Source organism: Prinia subflava, chromosome 8 (genome assembly GCF_021018805.1).
Source record: "Prinia subflava isolate CZ2003 ecotype Zambia chromosome 8, Cam_Psub_1.2, whole genome shotgun sequence".
Lineage (NCBI taxonomy): Eukaryota > Metazoa > Chordata > Aves > Passeriformes > Cisticolidae > Prinia > Prinia subflava.
This window is the reverse complement of record NC_086254.1, coordinates 13,705,944-13,724,997: the sequence shown is the minus strand read 5'-3', so window position 1 is coordinate 13,724,997 and position 19,054 is coordinate 13,705,944. Positions and strand designations below refer to the sequence as shown.

General features: G+C 59.7%; 1 protein-coding gene across 2 annotated transcripts; it reads left to right on the top strand.

Moving 5' to 3' along the window:
* Positions 1-4,200: 4,200 nt before the first annotated feature.
* ARRDC2 (arrestin domain containing 2) lies at positions 4,201-15,337 on the top strand. Of its 2 annotated transcripts, none has more exons than XM_063403342.1 (8): positions 4,201-4,626; positions 12,058-12,124; positions 12,217-12,364; positions 12,705-12,807; positions 13,073-13,329; positions 13,443-13,602; positions 13,837-13,988; positions 14,074-15,337. In XM_063403342.1, exons 1-8 carry the CDS (start codon positions 4,371-4,373, stop codon positions 14,125-14,127), a joined length of 1,197 nt encoding a protein of 398 aa, XP_063259412.1. In that variant the 5' UTR covers positions 4,201-4,370; the 3' UTR covers positions 14,128-15,337. The 2 variants fall into 2 exon arrangements, with proteins under 2 accessions (XP_063259412.1, XP_063259411.1); XM_063403341.1 differs by lacking the exon at positions 4,201-4,626 and adding an exon at positions 10,887-11,272.
* The last annotated feature ends 3,717 nt before the right edge of the window (positions 15,338-19,054 follow it).

Genomic DNA, 19,054 nt, shown 5'->3' with positions numbered 1-19,054 from the left:
GACGCGGGGCACGCCGGGAAGGAGGCGGAACCGTCGCCATGGCAACGCGGCCTGGCTGCCCTCGGCCTAGCCGGGCCCTGCCCGGGGCTGGCTCCGGCCCGGGGATGGTGCCCTCACGGGGATGGTGCCAGCCCGGGGATGGTGCCCTCACAAGGATGGTGCCAGCCCGGGGATGATGCCCTCCTGGGGATGGCGCCCGCCCAGGGATGGTGCCCTCACCAAGGATGGTGCCCTCACGGGGATGGTGCCCTCACGGGGATGGTGCCCGCCCGGGGCTGGCTCCCGCTGTCTGCGCCCCTCACAGCCTCTGCTCCCCTCCATCCGCCCTTTTCCAGCCCCGGTTTCCCGGTGCTGCGGGGCTCCAGGCCGGCCCCACCGCTGCGGTGGTGCTGAGCCGGGCCGGGGTTTATTCAAAGAAACCCGGCAAACCCGAGTTCCAAAGGCCCTTGCAGACGGCGTTCCCGCTGTCCCCAAAGCTCCTCTGTTCACCTGCACTCGGATCTCCACATCCCCATCGGCACCTGGGACACGGAGATCTCCCTCTGTCCCGCCTTTAGAGACCCCCCCCCAGCCCCCGGCTGAGTGATGGGAGAGGAACATTTCTGTGTGGAGACAAATCGGCTCTCTCCATCCTCCTACACCTTCCTACTCTGCCCGTGGATCTCACCCGCCTCCTCCCGGGCTCCGGCGGGTCCAGTGCTGGGCACAGAGTCACACTCACACTGCTGATAATTCAAGCTGGAAGAGCTACTTGATATTTTGCTTTTTTTATAGCCAAGTATCACAGACTCTCAGAATATCCTGAGCTAAGAGGGACTCTCAGGAATCATCAGCGCAGCCCCTGTCCCTGCACAGACACCCCAACAATCCCACCTTGAGCATCCCTGAGAGCATTGTTCAAACATCCTGGAGTTCTTGGGGCTGGGACCATTCCCTGGGGAGCCTGGGCAGTGCCCCAGCACCCTCCTGGAGAAGAACCTTTTGAGTAAATGAAGCTTTTGAGTAAATCATCCTTTGAGTAAATCAGTCTGATTTCATGAAATAGGTTCATGGCACTAAGCAGAGCCACTCCCAGCCAAGCTTTGGCTGCGCAGCCTCTCCAGTCTGGGAGCTGGACTTGAGATCCTTGTGAGTCCCTTCCCACTCAGGATATTCAGTGATTCTGATTTTTCTACCCTTGCTGTGTCCTCAGATGCTGCAGTTGTCCCACCTGAAGCACCACATCCTTGTTGCACAGTCTCGTGACTCACCTCACCGCAATCTGGTGTCAATCCCCTTGCGACTTTATTACGCAAAATGAATGAAATGAACGATTTCTGGGACATGAACCAATGTCTGATCTGTCTCCATCACTACTTTTGTTTTTAAAAGTTGGTTTACATTTATTTTTGGGAGGCAGGAAAGGATTTTGATCAAAAGCTGTGCTTATGCAACCTCAGGAAGGGATGTGGTTAGAGCTGGTCATGGAAGGCATTAAGAAAATCCTCCTGTGTGACGTTGCCTCCTGTTTCTCCAGCAGTTATGAGAGAGGTCCCTTCATGCCATGGATCTGTGTTTAAGCCATTTGATTTACTAAATGTGGAACAGATCACAGTTGAATTGGTCTTTTCCTTGGCCCTAAACTTCTGGAGCAGCTCCATAACCACCATATGGAGTGATATTCCCGTAACTGCCATGTGAATTTCTTCATTTGCCTCCTCAGCCTGAGAGTTGTTTTCTGTTTGGGCGAAGGTTTTGAGCAAAGTGCTGACGGCAGAGCCAGCCTTTTCCTGTCTTCGGGGGAAATCACACAGGTATCTGAGACTGCAGAGATTCCCTGGTGCTGCCTCCTAATTTACTGCCTCGATTTTAATTTTTATTTTGATTCTATCCGCCAGCAGATGAAAGTTCTGTCAGAACCATGCTAGTGCCACACAGGCAGCAGAGGGACTCCCCAAAGACATACGACAGCGGGTCCAGTCTGGATAGGCTCGGATTAACCACAGGGGAAAAAATAAAAATAAAAAGAGAGTTAAAGGGAGGCTGGAACTTTGCTGGTATAAATAACTCACCTTGGAGTGTGCTCCTGAGCTATTTGAGATGGACCAGTGGGCACCAAACCCTGTCTGCTCCAGCCTCAGAGTCGTAGATGAGAAATATTTTGAAGTCCCAAAATATTTTGAAGCCTTCCAAAAGGAAGGACAGGCAACCAAATCCCTAACCCAGGAAATGTTGGAGGGAGGTAGAAGGTGACTGGAGTCTTCCACAGAGGGTCAGAGGAGGAAGATTGTCATGGCTAGAGCTGTCCAGCCAGGTAAACATCCCTGCACCACCAGCAGGGAAAGGTGAGCATCTGCCAGGTACCAGAGACAGAGGGTGCTGCAGTTGCCCGGGCAGGGTGACCCTTTAGTACCAACACAGGGCTCAGATCTTGGGGCTGCCAGGCTCAGTGGTGCCACCTGCCCCTTTCTGAGCCCATCCCAGTGAGCTGAAAGCTGTTTTGTCTCCTCAGATGAAATGCTCATCCCTGGGGCTGCACAGGAGGGCACAGAACCTCTGCAGGGCTGAGCAGAGAGGCGAGTTCACACCCAAGCCCAGAAGGCCACTGAAACCCAAAAGGCAAACTCCCAAGTGAGCTGTGTCCCCGTGGGGAGCCTGGAAGGGCCCTGTCCCCAGAGGAAGGTGATGTCCTCCCTTCTCCAGCGACTGCTGACGCACTCTGAGCTGCCTACACGGCGTGGGAGCTCAGAGCCATCCTTGTGCTCTGCTCTTGGCCCGTCTGCCTGTTGTCACAGGGAACATCTATTTCTCAGATTGAATGAGGACACAAGGAGGTGTTGTGACAGCAAGAATAAACACTAGGAGATTAGCCCAAAGGCGTGGGTGACACATCCCTCAGGATTGCAGGACCCACGGAGCTGCCCCGGGGTGGAACAAGCAGGTGGGGTAGGAGGAAGCACAGAGAAAGGGCAGGAGATCAGAGCGAGAGGCACCATCAGGGCTGTGTGGGGGATGGAATATTCCCTTATTATCTGTTTGAATTTTGGTGTCAAGGCCTGCAACCAAAGGTCAGTGAACAGTAGGCCAGCGAGGCAGCTCTGCCCAGCTTGTGATGAGTGGGCTGTTTTCCCAGAGGTGAGCCCTGTGTTTTTGTTGAGCTGGTCACTCACATGGGCTTCCTGACTGCTGAGCTTGCACTAACTCTGTTTGGGATCTAGGTGTGTTCCAGAAGGATCAGTGGGGGCTGCTCAGCCCCTTCCCTTGGGGGTTGAGCGAGCAGGGTGGCCCAGCTGCCACTTCACAAGCTCTTGTCAGCCTTTTCATGCACACAGTTTGATTCCTCAGGACCCTTTGAGCACAGGGCTGCTGAAGTTTCACAACTGCTTCAGTCTGTGGGTGAGCAGCGCCTGGGCCCACGAGCCTTGTACCCTCCTTTATGGATCTGACTCTTTATTTTCCAGGAATAGGGCAGTCTCTGCTCCACACGTGCTTCAAAGAAGCCGTGCACTCACATCTTCCAAGTGCACACAGACACTCACATCAGCCCCTCATGCCAGCACGCTGTTGAACGCCTCCAGTCAAGCACCTCAGTTGCATCATTTGGTGGAGTAACAGCGACTTGCACCTGCTCCAGGTCTGCCCCATTACTCTGATGTGACCCTGAGGTGGCATTGCCACCTGTGCTGCTGCAGGAACACCGATGGGAAGTGACAGATGTGTGTGAGTTACAGGAAAGGTGGAGAGGGACTTTGGAAAAGGGAATGGAGGGACAGGACAAGGGGAATAAGTGGATGGGGCTAAGTGGTAGAATCACCCTTGGAGGCACCAGCTGCCTGGCAGAGCTGTTGCCACGAGTCCCTGTGATTATTCATTTTCTTTTTCGTGTAGATTTTAGTGCAACTTCAGACACAGAAAGCAAAGCTGGCTTTTGGAGCAGGCTCTGCTTTCTAAACTCCTCTCCCCTTCCAGCAGTGCCCCAGGAATGCCCGAATCAGGGCAGTTTGGCAGGAAGGCCAAACAGCTTCCTTTGGTTGCCCCGCTGTGTGAGATGTGCCAGCCCGGCGTGGCGTGTGACCCCCTCCCTGCCCGTGCAGCCCCGGCGTCACGTCGCCGGTGTCTGTGACTCAGAGATAAGGCCAAGTCACGTTCTCTCCTCTCGCTGGTTTAAAAACACGTCCCTGGTGCCCGCGGCCCCGTCCCCGGCAGCCTCGCACAGCACATGAGGCCGACACCGAAGCATCGCCACCAAACGGGGGCTCGGTCCAACCCCCGGCGAGGCCTGCAGGGTGGGGCCAGCTAGGAGCCGGGATAAATCCAGGGATTTTGGCGGAGCCTTGGCTCTCCCTCCTTTCCCTGGAAGGCTCCAGGCGGCCTGGCGGAGCCGCAGGGCCATGCAGCCGCCGGGGCGGGTGCGGAGGCTGGCGGTGAGGCTGCAGCACGGCGTGGCGCACGGCAGCGGGCAGCTGCTGCACGGCTGGGTGCAGCTGGAGCTGCGCGGGGCGCTGCGGGTGCGGGCGCTGGAGGTGTGTGCCCGGGGCCTGGCCGCCGTGCACTGGGTGGAGAGCCGCAGCATCGGCCTCAACGTCGTCTACCGGGACTACACGGCCTACCAGACCTTCCTGTACCGGCGCCGCCAGCTCATCCCCGGTGAGGCCATGGCACGGGGAGGGCGTCTGCGCCAGGGCGGGGGGTGGGACCCTCTTGGGTGGGTCTGTGTGCCAGGGTGGGGGGTGGGACCCTCTTGGGTGGGTCTTGGATGGGTCTGTGTGCCAGGGCGGGGGGTGGGACCCCCTTGGGTGGGTCTGTGTGCCAGGGTGGGGGCTGGAACCCTCTTGGGTGGGTCTTGGATGGGTCTGTGTGCCAGGGCAGGGGTTGGAACTCCCTTGGGTGGGTCTGTGTGCTAGAGTGGGGGGTTGGAACCCCCTTGGGTGGGTCTGTGTACTAGAGTGGGGGGTTGGAAACCCCTTGGGTGGGTCTTGGACAGGTCTGTGTCCCAGGGCAGGGGCTGGAACCCTCTTGGGTGGGTCTATGTGCCAGGCTGTGTTTTTGGACCCCCTTGGGTGGGTCTGTGTGCCAGGGCACAGGTTGGAACCCCCTTGGATGGGTCTGTGTGCCAGGGCGTGAGGTTTTGGACCCCCTTGGATGAGTCTTGGATGGGTCTGTGTGCCAGACTGGGTTAGAACCCCCTTGGGTGGGTCTCTGCCAGGCTGTGAGGTTGGGACCTGCCTGGGTTGGTCTGTGTGCCAGGGGGTTGGGACCCCCTTGTGTGGATCTGTGTGCCAGGGCATGGGGTTGGAACACCTTTGAATGGGTCTGTGTGCCAGGGTGGGGGGCTGGGACCCCCCCCGGATGGATCTGTGTGCCAGGGCATGGGGTTAGAACCCCCTTGGGTGGGTCTCTGCCAGGCTGTGTAGTTTTGGATCCCCTTGGGTGGGGGCTCTGTGCCAGGCATGTGGTTGGAACACCTTTGAATAAGTCTGTGTGCCAGGCCATGGGGTTGGGACCTTCTTGAATGAATCTGTGTGCCAGGGCGGGAGTTTGGGACCCTCTTGGATGGGTCTGTGTGCCAGGGCATGGGGTTAGAACCCCCTTGGGTGGGTCTGTGTGCCAGGGTATGGGATTGAGACCCCCTTGGATGGGTCTCTGCCAGGCTGTGGGGCTGGGACCCTTTTGTGTGCATCTGTGTGCCAGGCTGTGGGGTTGGGACCTCCTCAGGCGGGTCTTGGAAGGGTCTGCATGCCAGGCTGTGTGTTTTTGGACCCCCTTGGGTGGGTCTATGTGCCAGGGCATGGGGTTGGGACCCCCTCAGGCTGCAGGTGTCCCCTCAGCTGAACCTCTGCCCTTGTGGGTGCTGCCCACCCACTCAGGGCTGTTCGCCCCTCTTCTCACCTCGGCTGAGGGTTTCTCTCTGTGCTGCTGGTTTCCAGGAGGCTACTGGCAAAGCCAGGGCTGGGGAGCACCAGAGATTTGTGGCTGTTGTTGTGTTTGCACAGGGAAGAGCAAACACGAGTGTCTGTTCACAAGTGTGGAAAGAGCCCTTAGTGCTTCAGCCCGTGTTTGCTTTCGGGTCCCTGGGGCTGGGGCCGCGTGCCCAGCTGGCACGTTGCTCAGATCTGCTGCACAGGACAAGCCACTGGCATGCCACAAGCCATTCTCTGTGTGCTGGGGATGAAATGATCCAGAGCTGAGGGATATGGGATGTCTCAACTGTCCATCCACTCATTAACTCTGGCTTTTCTTAGGAACATGCATGTCTTCTATCCTCCCCTCCAATAGCAGTGTCACAGCCATTCCCCTGTTGCTTTTCCTGCCCCTTTCCCTGTTTCTCATGGCCTGGTTATACCTTTGGCATGCTTGCCCGGCCCTGGAGACAGCTGTAGGATTTATCATGAGGGCATTTCATTGTGTCAGTGGCCAAGTGCAACCCAAAGAGTGGTGCCAGCGCAATCTGGCAAATGTAGACGTTGCAGGAATAAACTGGAGGGATGGAAAGAGGGCCTGAGTTGGCTTCCTGGAGGTTTTCCTGTCTCTGGACTGCACTGGGAAGGTGATTTTCTCTATTTCTGGATGACTGTGCCCTGCCATCTGCTCCAAACACCTGCACTGCTCTGGAGTTTCTGTCTTTTGGCAGCAGCTCTTCCATGCTGTGCCTGAGGATGTCCCCTTGGCAGCTGCACCTCTACAAAGTGTCCAAATTACAATTAAGCCCTTCCCCTGGAGGCCAGCAGCAAAGGTCCTGAGCACTTGGTCGTGCTGTACTTGGTCCTCCTTAGCTCTGAGGTGACAGGGTGGGTTTTATCCCCCATTGTCCCTGCAGGGAATGTCTGTAGGGAAGGCACAAGCTGCTGCCAGCACCTTTAGCTTGTGCTGCTGGGATTGGGTGTGATAGAAGCCCCTGGAGCCCTCTGGGGAAGGGCACTTGGCCAAGGGCTGCAGGAATTGCAGGAGCTCACAGCTCACACCTGCAGCTCGGAGCTGGTGGTTCCTGGCCCCCCTTACTGCCCAGGAGTGCTGAGCTGGGCTGCCTGGGGGGCAGAGAGCCCCGCCAGAACCTGGGGGCTGGGATTTTAATGCCTCTGTCCACACACAGATTCCTGTTCTGCCTTGTGAGAGGCACACGTGTGATCACCAGGACGTTTTAAGGGAATGAACAGCAGAGAGGGGCTGTCCTGCAGCCAAAATAACTTCCTTGGGATCCTACTGTCCCCTGTTCTGTCCCCAACAGCAGCGTGAGGGCCTTCCTGATGTCAGCTGGTGAGAAACGTGCCACCATCCGACAGTCAGCCCCTGTGACTGCTCCTTTCTTGTTGCTTCTCCACGAGATCAGCCGTGTCTGCGTGGTGTTTAAAAAATGCAGGTTTTGTCATGGTAACAAGGCAGTGCAGAGGAGGGAAGCCGGGCACAGATAAGCGCCCTCCCTCCTGCTCTCCCCTCAGCTGAGTTTATCTGCAGTTTCCTGGCAGGGTGGTGAGTGCTGGCACTGGGGTGCTGCGCTGAGAGACAAGAAAAAAGTGTGCAAGAAGGATGTTCAGGCAGGGCCTTTCAACGTGTGTTGTGTAATCATCTGGGAGAGGAGGAGAGGAAAAGACAGGGGGTTAATGGGCAAAGGCAGCACCAGGAGAGCCCTGGACTCTTCTGAGGTGATGGGAGGGTGCCCTAGGAAACATAAATAATTGTTGTGGAGCTGTCTTTTCTGTCCCAGGACCCTGCAGAACTTCCCAAAGGTGTAGTTCCTGCCCTGGTGAGAGGCAAACATCCAGAAGCCATTTTATTTTCATGGAGACATCCAGAAGAGTTGTGGCATCAGGGCTCTCCTTCCCTTTGGGGGGTGGCCCTCAGTCAGCACCTTCATCCTTGTCCATACACAGCAGCCCCAAATCTGGCAGGGATGGAGCTGCTTCCTCAGCCTGGGAGCCCGTGCTTGTCCCACCTCAGCCCTGAGCTGCTGCATCCCCTGCTGCATCCCCTGCTGCATCCCCTGCTGCATCCCCTGCTGCATCCCCTGCTCCCTGCCTTCCAGGGCCCCTCGTGTGACCCTGGGCTGGGTGGGGAGAAGCCACCAGGTCCCAGCAGCGGGTCAGGGAAGGTGCAGCTCCCCAGGGTGTCAGCGGGTGCTGGGAGCGGCTCCAGCCTGGCCAGGCTCTAGATGGGGCTGGAGAGTTGGAGATGCTGTCCCGAGCCTGGCTGGGCTTGCCTGGGGCACCAGGAGCGCTCCTGAAAGGAAAGATCTTGGCTTTGCTCCCACAGCCCCGGCACCTGGAGAGCCCGGGAGAGGGGAGAGACCCTCCTTGGGTGCGGGGGTCCCAGAGGGTCCCAGGGGGGTTCCTGAGGGGTCCCAGAGGGGTCCCTGAGGGGTCACAGAAGGGTCCCAGGGAGAGGGTCCCGGGGGGTTCCCAGGGGGGTTCTAGGGGGTCCCAGGGGGATGCCAGGGGGATCCCAGAAGGGTCCCAGAGGAGTCCCAGAAGGGTCCCAGGAGGGTCCCAGTGGGTCCCAGAAGGGTCCCAGTGGGTCCCAGGGGGATCCCAGGGGGTCCCAGAGGGGTCCCAGAGGGGTCCCAGTGGGTCCCAGGGGGGTCCCAGAGGGTCCCAAGGCAGTCCCAGTGGGTCCCAGCGGCTCCCAGAGGGGTCCCAGTGTGTCCCAGTGGGTCCCAGAGGGGTCCCAGTGTGTCCCAGTGCATCCCAGAGGGTCCCAGAGGGGTCCCAGTGGATTCCAGAGGGGTCTCAGTGGGTCCCAGGGCAGTCCCAGAAGGGTCCCAGAGGGGTCTGCTCTCCCTCCCCACGTGGAAGGGACAGCGGGGCCATCGCGTGCGCTGCCACGGGAGGGAGGTTTGGTTTGCAGGGATGCGCATCCCGTGGGCGAGGGCTGAGTCACGGCCCGGGGTGTGTGCCGGCAGGCGGGAGGAGGAGGAGGAGGATGCCAAGCAAAGAGAGGGGCCAAGCCAAGGCTCCAGCCCCTCTCAAGAGCCTCCCCACCTCTCATGTCACTGCAGGGACACCAGGCGCCTTCCCAGAGCCGGTGTCACCAGTTAGCTCGTGCTGTGACGTGCCTTCCTTCCTCCTTTCCCTCTCCCTCCTCAGTGTGTGCTATGATTCATGTTTGCCCGTGGCAATAAATGGTTGTGCATATAAAACAAACCAGTCCCCTTCCCCTGGGGAGGGAGACAGACAATTCCAGTCCGGCCTTGGGAACAGCTAAAGCAGTGCCAGGCTTCAGCCCAGCTCATTTTTTTTAAGTGGATGTGATCAGCCGAGTTCAGCACAGCAGGTCCTGCCCGGCATGGCTGGGAGCGACTCAAAAATCCCCAAAACTTGGGCAGCCAAATGCTGAGTAACGTTTTTAATGCCTGTTCTGTCTTATCCCCCGCCTGTGCCGGGGGTGCAGGGCTCTGGTGCTCTGCAAACATGACAACCATCACTAGAGTAAAGTCTCTAAGGCTGCATTAACCCTTTTGGGTTAATTCCTTTCTCCCCCCTTTTACATCATCTCTGGGCGCTGCTGATGGTGATGTCTGACAATTGCTTCATTTCTCTGCCTCAGTTTAGCAATCTCGTGCCATTTGGTGTCCACCCTGGGAATCACCAGTTCCCAGTTTCCACACTTTCACCCAGCTGAACACAACCACGGGTGCCGCCAATGGAGCGAGTCCCTGTGCTGCTCCTGCTCCTGATAAATTTATTTATCACTGGGTTTTGGCCACCAATCCCAGCAGGATCTGGTGGAAATCTGGTGCTTGCCTGGTTAACAAGCTCAGGGAAGAGGATTGCTCACCCTGTTGCACAAGCTGAACCCCAGCCAGTTCTTGATTTCTTAGAACTAAGTGAAGTGATGTCCCAGACATCGCCGCGTCGCCAGCTGGCCGGGCTGTGTCAGGAGCCCAGATCCAGCTGGGGCCTGTTCCGAGCCTGGGAATGGCTCTTGGGAAAGGAGGGATGTGGGTGCACGTGTGGCACTGCCCTCAGCTCCAGCCTGGAATGAGAGAGGCTTCGAGCAAGGAATCCCCCCTGGCCACAGCCCATGGCTGTGGAATGGGGATTCGGGATGAAGATGGGGTGGGATGTCAGGATTGGAGCTGCAGGGCAAGTTTGAGGGGCAAAGATGGGGATTTTGAGGGGCAGGGATGGGGATTTTGGGGGGCAGGGATGGGGATTTTCTGGGGCAGGGATGGGGATTTTGGGGGGCAAGGATGGGGATTTGGGGGGGCAAGGATGGGGATTTTGAGGGGCAGGGATGGGGATTTTGAGGGGCAGGGATGGGGATTTTGGGGGACAGGGATGGGGATTCGGGGGGACAGGGATGGGGATTTGGGGGGGCAAGGACAGAAGCTGGTGAGGGAGCTTGAGAGCATAGGATGGGAGCTGGAAAGGTGTTTTGGTGGACAAGGAAGGAGGTGGAGGGGAAATTTGGGGGGCAGGGATGGAAGTTACAAGAGGGTTTGGGGATCGAGGATGGGGATTTTGAGGGGCAAGGATGGAGATTTTGGGGGCAAGGTTAGGAGCTGGAAGAGAGTTTGAGGGGCAATGGTGGGGGCTGGAAGGTGAGTTTGAGGGTCAAGAATAGGAGCTGGGAGGGAGTTTTCAGGGACAAGGATAGAGTTGGTGGGGAAATTTGAAAGGGCAAGGATGGAGCTGCAAGGGTTATTTGTGGGGCAAGGACAGAAAGGCTTGGGAGCCAAGGATAGGACCTGCAGGGAGTCTTGGGGGGCCACAGAACGAGCCGGCAGCAGGCAGGGTCTCACCCCTCGAGCACCGGCAGTGCCCAGCCCGATGTCTCGGTGCCGAGATAACCCCGGCAGCCCCGCCAGGCACGGTCCAGCCCCCCCGGGAGCCTCCCCGGCGTGCGGCGGGGCCGATCCGCACATGCTCCCTGCCTTGTTTTGCAGGGCTCGGCGGGGCCGCCCCGGCCCGGCCCGTCCCGCCCCGCCGGGGCCGCCCCCGGCCGCGCCGGGCGCTTAAAGCGGGGCTGAGCCGCGCCGGGCAGGGCAGAACCGCATCGAGCCGGTCGGGGCCGAGCCGCGCCATGATTTTCGATCGCCTCAAACGCTTCTCCATCGAGCTGGAGGGCGCGGAGCGGGACGGCCCGGCCGCCTTCAGCCCCGGGCAGGCCGTGTCGGGCCGCGTGGTGCTGGAGCTGGCGGCGGCCGCCAGGCTCGGGGCGCTGCGGCTGCGGGCCGGGGGCGCCGCCCGCGTCCACTGGACCGAGTCCCGCAGCGCCGGCTCCAGCACCGCCTACACGCAGAGCTACAGCGACCAGGTGGAGTTTCTGAGCCACCGCGACACGCTGATGGCACCGCCAGGTACGGCATGTCCCTGCCCCAGGGGCACCCCCCCGGCCGGGCACGGGGATGGAACAACGGGGTGTGCGGCAGCCTGGGCACCCCGCGGGTGTTGGGTGCTCCAGGCACCCCAAGCGGCTGAAATCTGGGTGCGTGGCACCCCGAAACTGCAGAAATCTGGGTGCCAGGGCCAGCTGGGCTGCCGGGTGCATGGCACACGGACAGGCTGAGATTTGTGTGCACGGGGTGCCCGAGGGTGTGAGCGCCCTGGGAATGGGTTCCTGCAGACACCTCTGAAATCTTGGGGTGCACAGCTGCTCTCCCATCCCCTCGGTTGGGAACAAGACTCCCCCTTTTCTCTGAGCTGTGCATGGCACGGAAGCAGCGTTGGAAAACTGTGGAGGTTCAGGAGCTTGTTTTGGGCAGCAAGGGTTGGCATAAGTGATCCCCTGAGGTCCCGTCTAACCCAGGGATGCAAACTCCCGAGGGGCATGCGGGCTTGGCCGGCCACTCGCCCTCCGGCCGGGCCCCTCGGGCTCTCCAAAGCCGTGGAGCAGGGTGGCTGCAGGATGGAGCAGAGCCTTCCTGGGGAGCTGCCCAGCTCTCCGAGGAGGTGCCCCTGGGCCAGACACATGGAATGCAGACGGTGCCCGGCTCTTGTGTCACAGCTGCTGCAGCTCAGCCCTGGCAGAAACTCTGCTGTGCCCTCGTCCTGCTCCACACCGGGTGCTGCACATCTCTGTGAGCCGCCCGGGGAGGAAGTTCTGCAGGAGGAGTTAATCCTCCTCAATCTGTTTTGCCCACAGACAATGGTGAGGCCACTGTCCTGCAGGCAGGAAGGCACGAGTTCCCCTTCACCTTCCAGCTCCCTGAGTAAGTTGGCATTTTTGGGGGGAGAGGACATCTTGAAAATGAGGGGTTTTTTGAGCAAAACCCTTCTAAAATTGTTTGTTGCTTGTGCCCAGGACCCTGGCAACCTCCTTCGAGGGGAAGCACGGCAGTGTGCGCTACTGGGTGAAGGCCAAGCTGCACAGACCCTGGTCAACAGTGAAGAAAGCAAAGAAGGAGTTCACTGTGATTGAACCCATCGACATAAACACCCCTGCACTGCTGGTGAGCTCCCCCTGCTCCACCCCGGGGCTCTGGCATCCAAAACTTATCCTGGAAGGCCATGGGGAAGGTGTCTGCCTCTCCTTCAGCATTACAGTGCAGGCCTGGTTTCCAGAGGGAATATGTTCCCCCCTGTAATTTGTGCCCTCCAGCATTACCTGGGCTGGGCAGAGGTCAGATGTGCCTCTTTGTTTTTAGAAACTTGAATGCATTGCAACAGCTTCTTGCATCAGATACCTGAGAAATTGCTGATGCTCCCTGGCAGGTTCTTGGTGCCAGGGAGGTGATTGCTTTGAGTTTCATCCTTAGTTACTAAACAGCCTAAATATTTCCCTTTCTCCAGGCTCCCCAGGCAGGTGCTAAGGAGAAACTTGCTCGTGCCTGGTACTGCAACCGTGGCCAAGTATCTGTGACTGCCAAGATTGACCGAAAAGGCTACACCCCAGGTGAGACCACGTGCTGGGGCCCTTGAACCTCAGTGGGCAAAGAGGAGAGCCCAGAGGAGGGGATTTGGGTCACTGTGAGCTGGTAGGAAATCAGAGAGCTTCAGTGTGTGCTCCTGATGTGTGCAGCATCGTTGGGACTCTCCCCCTGGCTGAGCCCACGTGCCTGCCCTGTCAGACAGCGTGGCCAGCCCTCAGTGCAGCGATTCCCTGAGGCAGGGCTGGGCTCTGCCTCCCCTCCTCCAACGTGAGCGCGTCTTTTTGGCAGGTGAGGTCATCCCCATCTTTGCCGAGATCGACAACTGCACGAGCCGCGCCGTGGTGCCCAAGGCAGCCATAATCCAGACCCAGACCTTCGTGGCCCGGGGCACCAAGAAGCAGAAGAAGTCGGTGGTGACCAGCATCACTGGGGACCCCATTCCGGCTGGCAAGCGGGAGGTGTGGCACGGGCGGGCGCTGAAGATCCCGCCCGTGGGGCCCTCCATCCTGCAGTGCCGCATCATCCAGGTGGAATACTCCCTGAAGGTGAGGGAGCCCCAGGGAGCTCTGCAGGAATTCCCTCCTGTCCCGCTCAGCGGAGATGCCGCACTGGGAAAGCACCACCGGCTCAGCTTCCCTGCTGCTCTCTGTCTCGGCAGGTTTGTGTGGATATTCCTGGGACGTCCAAGCTGCTCCTGGAGTTGCCTCTGGTCATCGGGACCATCCCGCTGCATCCCTTCGGGAGCCGCACCTCCAGCGTCAGCAGCCAGTACAGCGTCAACCTGGACTGGCTCAGCACCATCCCGGAGCAGCTGGAGGGTGAGCATCTCCTTCTCCCTGGGGTAAACCCCCTGCTCAGCACAGCGAGACTCAAAGTTCTCAACTGGGCCAGTTTTGGGGGATTTTTTAACCTGATGTTTTGGTTGTGGGCTGCATCTCCTGGGTTCCTTCCTCAGGGAACTGAGAGGGTTTGGGAAGCAGTGGCTTTGAAGCCCTTTTACCTGCGTGTGCCCCATTTATTGTCATTCCCTGATGGTTCTCCTTTCCCTGCAGCCCCCCCTGAGTACTCAGCAGTGGTGTCCAGCCCAGAGGCCGAGCAGAGCCTGGCTCCTCCGTGCCGCAGCGAGCTCGGGGACATCCTGGAGGGTCCCTTCTTCGCCTACATCCAGGAATTCCGCTTCCGACCGCCTCCGCTGTATTCAGAGGTGATGAATCCCTCAGGGCTGGGAGGCTGCTGGCGGCTGGGCTGTGCCAGTGCCGAGGTTTTTGACTCTGGGCTTGGCTCTGCAGGTGGATCCGAACCCCGCGTCGGACGGCATCCGCCCGCGCTGCATGACGTGCTGAGAGGAGTGGCAGCTGCGGCGGCTGCGGCGGCAGCGTGACGATCCTGCGGATGGCAGCTTGCACCCTCACGGCACTCGGGGCTGGAAACGGGCACGGGAGGCCCCGACCCCGCTCCTGTGACTGTCCCACGGGCCCAGGGCCAGAGAACGCGAGGGGCTGGCAGTGTGGAGCGGCCGGGCAGGGTTCAGAACTGCCCCGGGATTTTGGGCTTAGAACGGGGAATACGAGCCGAGATTGCTCTCTCCTTGCCTGCACTCTGAAAAACTTCTGTCTGCTCCTGGTGTGGAAAGCAGGAGCTTGGAGGCGTTTCTCAGGATCACTGGAGGATGTTTGGATGGTGCTCAGGGTTGGGCCCCAGGGGAGATGCAGGTGCAGCCCTTCAGGTGTGGCTCACCAGGACTGCAGGTCCCCAAGGCAGTGAAAGGTTCCTTTTCTGGCTGGATGAAGCAGAGGGCTGAGCCACTGCTGATAATCTTTGCCACAAGCCTGTGGGTGCCTGCGGGGGGAATGGTTCGAGCCACTTAACCAAACTCTAAAGGCCTCCAAGGGCTGATAAAAGGACTTGGGAGATGAATTTATGACCTGTCCCAGTGTTCTGGTGCCGTTTACAGAGAACAGGGAAGCTGGTTCGTGAGTGTCAGCACCAAACCTGCTCAGTGTGCTGGTGCCTCCCCCAAGATGGGGCTGAAACCAGCCCCCAAACTGGTACCAGCACAGGGGCTTGGAGCTGTGGCTGGTGGCCAAGAAAGAGAGAAGGAAGCCCAGTCTAAGGCTGGTGGCAGCCACAGATGCTGAGGGGAGATGTGGAGTTGGGATGAATCCTTTAGGGCTGGGGGTCCTTGGTGCTGCACCCACAGAGGGGTGGGGGGCCCTGGTGGGGTGAGGACACAGCAGCAACCTGTGCTCACTGGGGTGGGAACAGTGTGGGGAGGGTGAGCTGGATGTTGTGAGGAGCCAGGGGCTGACCCTGCTCACTGCAGGGGGACCTGAGCAGAGTTTGAGGGCCGAGGACCTTTGCATTCCCTCACTGAGACAATCCCTGGCTGTGCACAGCCAAAGCCAGCGTGCCTTGGGCTCTGTGCTGGGGTTGCTCAGATGAGTCTTTTCTATCTGTGAACACTTTTGTAATGACCACTCTTTGTCTCTACACTTTTTGTACGACTTTTTGGTGGGGAATTTTTTTTGTCTGAAATAAATTCTTTAAACCAAACTGTTGCCTGGGTAGTTTTCTGTTCCTCTTTCTGCCTCCTGTTGTCTGGAGCCGTGCTGTGGCTGTGGGGATGTGGGAGTGCTCCCTGCCCTCTCTTCATTGCCCTGCAGGCACCCAGCACTGGGATTAACTGGGTCACTTGGTCAGCACTGCTCCCCAGCAGGAATGGTCCCTTGAGCCTCCAGCTGCTCCATATCCATCAGTTTTGGCTCTTTTCCCCTTACCTGGGACTCAGGGCTGGGAGCAAACCTGTTGTATTTTTCCACGCTTCCTTCCTGTTTGTGTCCAGGCTCCTGGAGGACGGACACATTCTCCTCCATCCGGGAAGCCTGGCAGGGACCCAGCAGGTCCAGCTGGGAGCTGGGACACTCCTGCCTTGGCTCAGCCAGTCCCGAGGAGGGTTGGGATCAGCCCCATGCTGTGCTGGCTGGGAGCTGCAGCCGTGTGAGAAGAGCAGGGAGGCTCCTTCACCTGCTTCCTTGGGCTGGAATTGGGTTTTTCACAGTATTTCTGTGCTCCACATCTCCGCTGGGAAGGGCAAATCTTGGTGCATGCAAGGCAGGGTTTGAATCAGGGCTTTAACTTTCTCTTCCATGGACTGTACTGCTTAAAAATACTGCCACTGGAATGTGATTTCCCCCCCTTTATTTATTTTTTTTGTTTGCTGAGCTGCTCAGCCCCGCAGCTGCATCAGAGCACGTGCTCCTGCCCTGAGCCAGGGGAGAGAACTTGTCCCTGCGTTTGCCTGTGAGAACCTGGTGCTCCTGCAACCTTTATTCAAATCTGGTTTTCATTTGGCATCCCTGGTGCTCTGATTAATTCTTCCCGGGGGAGGATTAACCGGCCTCGCAGGGAATTTGTTTACATCCCCGTTTGGGGGGATCGTGTCTGGATCTGCCGCTGGCAGCAGCGGCGGTGCCCGATGCTGTGTGGCCTCCTGGGGGGGTTTTTTGGTGACATCAAAGGGGACACGAAGCACAGCACACCCCTGGGTGACGATGGCCCCACAGGCAGCCCTGTGACCGGGCTGATGCCAGCCTGGCACAAGGGAGCCATTCTGTGCCGGCAAACGCCGGGCAGCGGGGATGGCCGGGGGCTGCTGGTCAGCCCCGGATCATCTGCCCCGGCTGCACAAGGGGATGTTTGTTCATTCCCCAGGCCCCGGGGGGGGTAAACACCCAGCACCCCGTGTCTGTCCCGCTGGCCTTCCTGGGAAACGGCGTCACACGGAGAGGGGACAGGCCATGCCGGCCCGGGAACCCAATGCCGGTGGGCAGCGCTCCCAGTGCCCGCGGGGAGCGGGCGAACTCTCCGGCAGGATCCTCGTCTCCAGGTTTTTCTCTCCAGGTTTTTCTTGTACAGTCAGGCAGCAGCACAGCGACGTTGAGGGGAGGGGGGCACGGCCAAGCTGGGGCTCCTGCCAGGGCTGCACTCCTGAATCCTGAACCCCAGAGGGGCTAAAAATACCTCGTCTGGACATTTGGAACCGGGGCAGACCCTTCCAGGCAGCGCTTTCACAACTGCTGGCAGTGCCGCCGGTGTTCCCTCCAACCTTCTGTTGTTTATCTGCCCTGGCTCCAAAGTCCTGCTTGAACAGCCCGGGCTGTTCCAGGTTTATTGGTACGGGGATTTTTGGGCTCCCCGGGGGTCCGCTGAGCCGGAACGGCCCCGTGCCCTGGCGGCGATGCCGCGGCAGCACCGAGGCCCGACCCCGGGCAGGAGGCGCGTGATGCAATTACAGTGCCGGGATTATTTATAGCTCCTGGCCCCGTGCGCTGGAAAATGCTGCCCAGACCATCCGTCAGAACCTGCTCCTTGCGAGGGGCACGGAAACCCAGCCCCAGCCCCTGCCCTGCTCCTCTGGCCTGTCGTTTTTGCCTCTCACTCCCAAAATGCTGGGGCCCCTTTGCCTTGGCTACTGGGAACCCCCCTCCCCACTGCAGCTCAATGCTCTGCAGGGTGCTGGGACACCCCGCTCCTGCAGCATTTTGGGGGGCTCTCCCTTCCCCCAGCCCTCCCCACCCCCAGAGGATGCTCGGTGCCATCCCAGGGGCCCAGCCTGCAGCTGAGGCACTTGCCCTGTGGCCTGGGGGCTCGGTGGCGGGGACGGTGACACGCGAAGCTTGTGGCCGGCGCTGGCAGGGACAGAATGTGCCGGGGCTGGCGCAGCCCTGCGAGGGCCGGGATTAGCTGCGCCGCTGCTGCCTCCGGCCCGGGCGCCCGTCCAGCTCCCAAAACAAGCACCGCCTTCCCCATCGGCTGAGCCCTGCGGGGTGCAGCTCACCCCAGAACCTGCCCAGGGGCACCCACCGGGGGCTGATCTGTTCGCACGGGGGATGGGCGGCGATGACAAATCTCGGTGGTGGCCGAAGCGGAGTGCCCCGCTCTGTCCCTGCGCTGGGGTCGGGCACTGCCCAAATTCAGCATCTTTGTGCCGGTGGGAGGCTGGGCTCGCAGCACTCGCACCCTGCCGAGCAGCAGTCGGTGCTGGAGCATGGGGACCTGCCCAGCCCGGGTTACAGGGTCCCTGAGTACCTCGGGGACACGCACAGTCCCCAGCAGCCCCAGGCCTTGCTTTGGGTTTGCTCCAAGCCTCCGGTGCTTCAGAAGCACCAGGGCTGAGGGCATGGCTTGGCCCTGGCAGCAGCTCTGGGGCTCTGAGGCTCTCCGTGCGGCAGAGCTGTGCCAGGGCTCCGGGAAGCAGCCGTGCACCCCGACATGCCGGGGCGGCATCGCGGCCGCCCTCCGCCCGCTGACTCAGCCGCCTGTTTGCCGGAGCTGCTCCTGCCCACGGAAACCGCAGGCAAAGTCCCCGCATCCCTCCGCCGGGGCTTTTCCCGCTGGGCTTTTCCCGCCGGCTCGACGGGAATCGCAGCTTTTCCCCAGCCTGGTGCGGGCAGCGAGCCCCTCTGGCTGCGGGGGGAAACTGCGGAGAAACCGCAGGATATTTTTCTTTTTTTAAAATCCAAACCGGTTTTTTAAAGCCAAAAAAACGGGAGGAGCCGGATGGCCGGGCTTGCACGTGCCACACGTCCCGTCCCCTGTGAGCATCGTGCCAGCAGCGTGGTGACATCACGGGGACACCCCACAAACCCCGATGGTGGCCGGCACTGCAGATGATGTCTTTGCAGCAAACCGCCTGCTTTATTCACTATATCAAAACCAACTCCTTGCTTTTTTGGGTCTGACCCCTCCCTCATTTGGGGTCCCTCGCTGTTGGCACTGCCCGGCCCCTTGCACAGTCCACTCCTCGCTCCTTCCCTTCCTCGGGCAATGGAAAATTTTGGTGACTTTTTGACTTTCCTGCAGTTGTTTGCGAGCGAGGAAGGGGCCAGTGCCGCGCACAAACATGTCTATGTATAAACACTGGGGATGGAGCCAGGGATGGAGCCGCCGGCACCAGACCCTCCCCACGGAGCCGGGTGTCCCCTCTCCTGCCAGGACCCCAGGGTGGCGTTCCGTGCTCAGTGACCCAGAGCCGTCCCCGTGGGGACGCAAATATTTTGGCTTTGTTAAAAAAAACAACAACAACACTTAAAAAAAAAATTCCCCCCCTCTCCCGGGTCATCCAGCGGCGGCACGTGATGTGTTGGCACACGAACAGGGAGCTTGGGGACAGCTGGGGACGGGGCAGGGTCCCACGCCACTGGCGGGGACGGGACCTGCGGGTGACACGGCCGTGCCCGTGCCGGGATGTGGCGCGATGGGACTTTGTCC